Consider the following 7,935-nt stretch of genomic DNA (forward strand, 5'->3'; position numbering starts at 1 on the left):
CAACCCTGAAAATTTGAAGTTAATTGCATACCTGGTTAAAAAGAAATGAATGATTTGCTGTTTGCAGTCAGACAAAAAAATACAATTGAGAAATCAAGCTTCAAAGTTTAAAATTAATACATTAATTAAAAATTTCATACACTCATTTTAACTAACAACATTTAGAACTTTGGTTTTTAAGTAGTTTACAGGCCCCTATGAACAAAAATTATATTAGGGGGGGAGGGCAAATGCCCCTGCTGCCCCCCTCCCTCTCTTTTGTTGCTATGGACAACTATTTAAAATTTTGGTTCTTAGATAAATATATCAATAAAAAGATTGGTTGCTATGGGCATAACTAAGTAAATTTCTTAACTTATACTCAATAAAATTAATTTTTTAGCTATTTTTTGTTATTAAAACCATATCATTTTATTAGCTAAATTTTATAAAAAGTTAGCTAATAAAATAAAAATTATTTTTTAATGGAAATCGTCAAGTTTTTACCATATAACCACCTTAAATTTTAAAGCTTGATTACTCCAAGTTTTTATTTTTATAGTAGATAGCTTTCTTTTGCAGTAAGTGGAATTTAATAAATGAATCAATTTCATGAATCTTAATACACTCAGGGTGGGTACATTTTCCAAAAGTTAACTAACCCTCCATCGTATTAAGCACCTGATGTGAACACTTAAACAAAAAGAATTTGACAAGGTCTGCTGGCAAAAGAATATTAGCCAGCTCTCTAAGCATTGGCTGTTAAAAACATATTTTTAAAATAAAAATATTAAAAAAAGATATTCAAGCACACAAGCATTATCATAAATTTACCAATTATGAAGTAACATAAACTAATTAAGATTCAAGTGTTAATAAAGAAAGCATTACCTTATCAAATAATCTGAACTTTTGATTTAATCAATTATTTATATTTGAATCTAAATACATGTGTTCATTGAATCATTCAAAATAAACACATGCTTTTTTTTTTGATTTCTTTTTGATTTACTTTCTTCTTTTTTAGACTTAACACACACTTAAAAGTAATGCATTATAAATAGTTACTTGTTTCTGTAAAAGCAAGTCTTGAATTATAAATTCTTTTATAGACAAGAAAAGAATCTTAAAAATTAATTTACTCTATAATTAACACTTCTGAAATATAACCACATCACAAATGCTTCACTGATATAAAATTTGATACATGCTTATGCTTTTTTACAGATAACTATTAAGACTTTGTTTCAACCCTCACGCTCCTTGAGCTGAAATATGAAAGTTGATAATTTGCTGGTCCAAGAAAGTCATGAAAGTAGAAAATTAAGATTCAATAAAGCAATATAAACATATATTTCATGTACATATAATAAAGGACTAAATAATACTGAAAATCAACAATAAAGTGGTTGCTATTTCCAGTAATAAAATCAACAATGCTGCATTCTATATTCATATCAGAACTAATGAAGAGTTTTCAAATTACTTTGTTATAATGATTATACATATTACTTGCATCTATGTTAATATTATTTTCATTTTTTTCGACAAGAAAATCTACTAAATGTAAACATTTTGTTTAAATATATAATTTCAAAAGCTTTATTTTTCTTTTATCCATTTTTCCAAGTTTGTCATCAAATCTTTAGTTCTTCACTTCTTCACAAAATACACCAGTTGGCAAGCATTCAAGATAGCAAGAATCTAATGAAAATAAATCCTAATAACATTGTTTTATTGCACTTTTATACACATTTTCTTCTGAATTGGTATTAAGTTTCTTTGCAATTTGTGTTGTTTGTCTGCATTTCGATCCCAGAAAGCTTTGCGAAAAGTTTATTAAATCTATTTATAGAACTGCAATGCTACCCTATTTACATCCTGATTATTTTTCGAACTCTGTTTTTCAAAACTTTTATTTTAATTTTAATTGGTCAACCATGACAAACAACATTTCAATTTACCTCCCCAAGGTCCATGTCCACTTTAGTCAAGGAACCCCTCCCCCCTCCCCTGTTTATTAATTTTTACTTATTATCAGCAACAACAATAACAAAAACAAAATCAGTGAAAATCTGCCTTAAAAATTAGAAAATAATTATTTCAGTCACTGATAAAAGCAAAAACTTTCAATGTAAACAGGTTTTAAAAATCACAGACCAAGTAAATCTCGATTTGTCGAAAACAAGCCTTTGGTTTATTTTTCACCAAAGTATAAAACTTATATCAGCGTATATCCTATTTAATTATTATAAAACAGCTGTTAGGAATGCGCATTTGACCACAAGCCACGCTAGAATTAAATAGTTTCATGTGTGTTTTGTAATTTGTAATTTTGTAATGTAAATTACCCACCTCCTTTTATTACCCCCTGTTGTGTTCATAATATATTCTTTTTAAAAGACCAGCACCAATCTATCCAATCAAGCCATGATACATAATGTATATAATATGACAAACGTACAACATAAAACAAAACAAGTATAGTTGTTAATAAGAAGTTATTATTATTGTTTTTTGTTAATCTCATCTGGGATATTTTTTATTTCTGCTATTATTCTTGTGTGCGCATCATCTTCACATTATCTCGAGTCCTGTATGGAGCAAATATAGTATACGATTTTCAAGATGAATTTAATTTTGACAGAGAACATGTCCATTGTGATTTAACTTGACTTCATATGATCTAGGAACTACACACTTTATTATTTTACCTCTAAGACTCTATTTGCAAGTTATTTTGTCTTGAATTGCCACATTTTGACCTTGTTTGAAAAAGTTTAGTACTAAAGTACAACTATTTTTATCATGGTAGTTTTTGATTGAATTTTTTCTTTAACGATGTCTCTAGATCTTTTATATGGTTTCTTATTTTGATTTTGAAATCTAGGTAGATTATCTCTTAGTTGTTGTCCATGTAGTAGTTCTGCTGGAGATAACATTTTATAGGAGTATTGTGCAATATTAGAATACCTTTAAAAATTTCTTCGTTTGACATGTGGCACTTTTTTATCATAAGTTTAACTGATTTAACAATGGCTTCAGCTAAGCCATTTGATCTTGGGTAGTGTGGACTACTTGTTATATGCCTAAATTGTCACTGTTGAGAAAATTAATGAAATAATTTTGAAGTATATTCTGTACCATTATCTGAAACCAATTCCTCCAGGACACCATTTCTAGAAAATGAAATTTTCTAGAAATGGTGTCCTTTGTATGCTAGTATTACATTTACCAAATTGGTATTTGAAAGCAGAAAAACTTCCGGCCACAAGCTATAATAATCAACAGTAATTAAGTAATTTTTATTAGCCCACTGAAACAAATACGTTCCAACCTTTTGCCATGATGACGTTGGAACGTTTTAAGGGGTTCTTTTGGTTTTGATGGAAGACACCTCGTGCATGCTTGACACTTTTTAATTAATTGTTCAATTTGGTCGTTTAAAACTGAACAGAAAACTGTCTGATGTGCATGACATTTGCACTTTTCCATTCCTAAGCAACCTTCATGCAAAAAGTATTTCTTTTCACATACTGACTGGGATTATTGTTCAGTTTTTATACATCAAGAGTCCATCAATTTTAATTATTTCATCTTTAAAATTCCAATAAGGCTGAAGATTTGTTGGACAATATTTTTTTGAATTCGGTCATCCAGTAACTATATTATCTTGCAGTTGTTGTGAAAGTTCATCCTGCTGCTGTTTTCTGTTTCTAAAATTAATTTTGGTAAAATTTGGTCAAATTATAGTGTGCTAAAATTGGTGGATTTGTCAAACTTTTTTTATCTCATTGAATGCTTTAGTATGATTTTCTGTCTATACCCAAGATACCTGTCTATACCCATGCTGATTTTGAACTTAAAAGATCACGCTGATCCCATGCTGATTTTGAACTTAAAAGATCTCGCTGATCTCATGCTGATTTTGAACTTAAAAGGTCACGCTGATCCCATGCTGATTTTGAACTTAAAAGATCTCGCTGATCCCATGCTGATTTTGAACTTAAAAGATCTCGCTGATCCCATGCTGATTTTGAACTTAAAAGATCTCGCTGATCCCATGCTGATTTTGAACTTAAAAGATCTCGCTGATCCCATGCTGATTTTGAACTTAAAAGATCTCGCTGATCCCATGCTGATTTTGAACTTAAAAGATCTCGCTGATCCCATGCTGATTTTGCAAAGGTTGAGCTAGTTTAGCGAGTAATGGATTAAATTTTGATAGCTGTTGAGCCATACCTTGGAAACTACGCAAACCTGTAATATTTTTTGGTCTTAGGAAATTTTGTATTGCTTCAACTTTTTTGCTCAGAGGTTTCACACCCTCTGCTGAACATTTGTCCTAAAAATTCCACTTTACTCTGATTAAATACGCACTTTTCTAAATTAAGGATAACTCTATGTTCCAAAAATTTACTCAGCAATGCAACTAGATTTTCATTGTACTCATTTTCTGTGTTTCCAAAAATTTAAAAATCATCCATACTTTTTACAACTCCTTTAAGACCGTCAATTACATGATTTCTGGAAGTGACGTTAACCCATATGGACCTCTTGTTGGGCAAAAAAGACCAAAAAGTTTGGTAAATGCACACTTTAACTGACTTTCCAAATCTGTGGGTAGTTGCCAATATCCTGAGTTAGCATTTAATTCAGTCATATATTTACACCCCTTTCCTAATAGGGCCAATGTATCATCTACACTTTTTAACTCATAGAATTCACGTTTTGTATCATTATTTAGTTGTGTTAAATCGATACAAATACAAAGCTGTCCATTTGGTTTTTTCACAACTACAATCGGATGACACCAGTCAGTAGGTTGATCTACTACTTTGATAACACCCATCTCTTTCATATGTTCCAGTTCTAACTTTAATGGTTCTAGAAGTGGGAACACTAATCTATGTGGTGCTCCAATATAGTATGGTGTCACATTTTCACGTACCTCAATATGTACAGGGTCACCTTTAATTGTTCCTAACCCATTAAATACTGAAGGAAACTGTTCTACCATGTTATTTTTGGTTATTTTACTCATACCACAAATAAATTCTGAAACTTAAACTTTTGTAAGGCAGATTTACCTAATGAAGCAGTTTTCACATTCTTACAAACATATATGGTAATTAACTCACTGTTCTCACCATTGATTGTAATTGATTTTTGGAAAAATCCTAAGCAATTTATGATCAGAACCTAATAATTGTCTGTTATGTCTATTTTGTCTAGTATGTAATTGATTCATTTTAATTCCAAACTTTTTTAAATGGTTAAGTTCGATAACGGTAACTTCAGCACCAGTGTCAAGTTTGAATTTTATTATACTAATTTTTACTTTTAGTTGTTTTTCCCAAGGTCTTTCTGGCACAGAGCTAATCCAATCCAATTGCACAAAATCAGATTTCACACTTCCTAAATACAATGCTCCTAAATGCTGCTGGTTGAAAAATTTTCCATTTTGTTTAGCTGATCAGCCTCTCTATCTGAAGTATTTGATTTTGCTTTGAGGCAAACTGTGCTATTTGAAAAATCATTCATAATTTTACAGTCTCTACTTTTTTTTACCCCATGCTGGACATAATTATCAACTAAAAGGATGCTTTTTTAAACAAAATTTACACTCCAATGGATTTAAACTCAAGTCTCTTTCATTACCAGTGTTCTGTGTCTGTGAATTAAACTTTTTTCTGTTGTATAATTGTTGTCCGATCTAGTCAATATTTTCACTTTTATTATTTTGTAATCAGATTCACCATCTTGTGCTTTTTCGGTTGCAATAGTAAATTGACAAGTATATAAATTTTGTCTTTGCAAACTATTGTTTTAAGGTATTCTACCTTCTTTATCTTAAAAACTTTTTAAAGGTGACAATTATTTGACTACAGATAGAAAAACTGATGGAAATTTTCTAGTTTTTAATATGTTTGATGAAAATAGTTCTGCTGGAATTACCCACTATTTCCAAGTGAAACTGAATTTCTTGTGGTTTCAAAGCTTATTAATATTTGGTTGATTATTTCTAATTCAAAATGATTTTTAACACAAATTAGAAATGAAATTTCAACTGTTAAAAATTCTTTTGAAATTTTTCAACATTAAAATGGTAAATGAACAACAAAAATTGCAAATCTAGTTAGTATACCCTGTCTGCTCAAACATCTAATGCTTTGTTTACTATGCTGAAAGGGACTGCAAGTCTGTTATGATTTATTTTCAAATGAGTAGAAGTTATTTAACTAGCCAATTTCAAGCTGATGTATTGGAAAGGTATTTTAGGAAATATTCTCAAATGAGAATGAAGTAGATTTTTAGTTAATGCGAGGTTTAATGTTCTGAAAAGATATGATATCTTTGAGTGGTATCAATAGTTGGAACAATAGCAACGTAAGAACCTGATAAGGTAAATAATACTTTTTAGTTAAGCCTTAAAATTTACAAAATATCTTTCTGCCCATTTTTTGTAAATTTTATTGTTGAATTTAGAGAAACTGTTTGCTTTTGGTAGTTTAACCTTTTAAGCATCAGTTAATAATATTTTTACGTTTTCTTAATTTTAGATAGTGCAAAGAAACTCTAAATCAGTTATTTTTACAGAAAAAAAAGATTTTTTCAACATTTACTAGTATAGAGTAATAAATGATCATAATAATAATTTTTAATCATTAGAATTGTTATTTAATTGTTATTCAAACCAGACCTGTTAATGAGTTTGACGTGAGCTCAAAGCTTGACAAAAGAAGTAATTTTTGCTGTTGTAATAATTTTTACAAATGCTGTGTTATATACTTGCTAAAACATCGAGGTTTATTTTAATACTATATTAAAACTTATTTATATTCAAAGAAAACTTATTTGATTTTTATGAGATCAGCTGATCTCACGCTAATATTTATACTAACATCCAACGCGATTCTTTGGACTTTGAACTCATTTTAAACTGTGTTAGTTTCTTCAATAAAACTAAACTGGGCTTTTTACAGCGAGTTTTTTTTTTTGTTTTTCAATTTTATTTTTTATTTTTAGCCACGATCAATAGTGAAAGGTGGTGGTTGGACTGGAATTCAGACGAGTGATGCTCCCTTAAAAAATAACGATAGAGTCTTAGCGACGTATGAGGTATCTGTATGACAATGGATTTCATCAACATGAAAAAAATTGTGAAAAATAATTAAAACGAAATCTTTAAAAACTATAATGGCTTCACGTTCAAAAAGAAGTTATAATAATATCAATATATACATATATAAATATTAATAGTTAAATTAATTTACATTAATATCAATATATACTTCTTTTATCAACAAAAGCCTTTAATTATATGGTAATTTTTTACTATATATATATATATATACATATATATATATATATATATATATATATATATATATATATATATATATATATATATATATATATATATATATATATATATATATATAAACACACACATATTGACATTAACATAAAAATTAAACTAGATCTGTGTAAAATTCAATTCTTTAGGATGTGTTAATAGTCAGAATTTTTATTTATTTATTTTTTTCAAATATCTAACATTGACAGATTTTGCTAACTGTCATTTTTATAGGATAAAGAATTTTCTTCTGTTTTTTTTGTTTTTTTTTTGTTGTTGTTGTTGTTTTTATAGTTTTGTTTTCTAATGCCTCCCATCTTTTTATCTCTTTTAAACAAATTTAACAATAATAAGAAAAAGAATGAAGGAGTTTATTAACCAGAAAAACTTTTGAGCTTGATTTTAGAAATAAGAAGGAATTTTACTTAACTCGTAACGCGACATAATAAAGTTATCAGATAATTATTTTATATATATATGTAAAAACAGATTTTTTTGTTTGTTTGTTTGTTTAAATATTTAAAACTTGAAGAGTGGGTAAACTACTTTTTTTAAGAAACGACTATGCTGGGAAAACAGACAATAAAAATAGAAAA

At 28.5% G+C, this 7,935-nt stretch overlaps 1 protein-coding gene across 1 annotated transcript in view; it reads left to right on the top strand.

The window, feature by feature from the left end:
- LOC101236392 (palmitoyltransferase ZDHHC8B) overlaps positions 1-7,935 on the top strand; it is a 44,013-nt gene extending 36,078 nt beyond the window's left edge. The window contains exon 8 of the mRNA XM_065808075.1: positions 7,009-7,935. Coding sequence (XP_065664147.1) covers positions 7,009-7,113 — 105 coding nt within the window. The 3' untranslated portion in view covers positions 7,114-7,935. The remainder of the gene's footprint in view (positions 1-7,008) is intronic.

This window comes from Hydra vulgaris, chromosome 10, assembly GCF_038396675.1.
Source record: "Hydra vulgaris chromosome 10, alternate assembly HydraT2T_AEP".
Lineage (NCBI taxonomy): Eukaryota > Metazoa > Cnidaria > Hydrozoa > Anthoathecata > Hydridae > Hydra > Hydra vulgaris.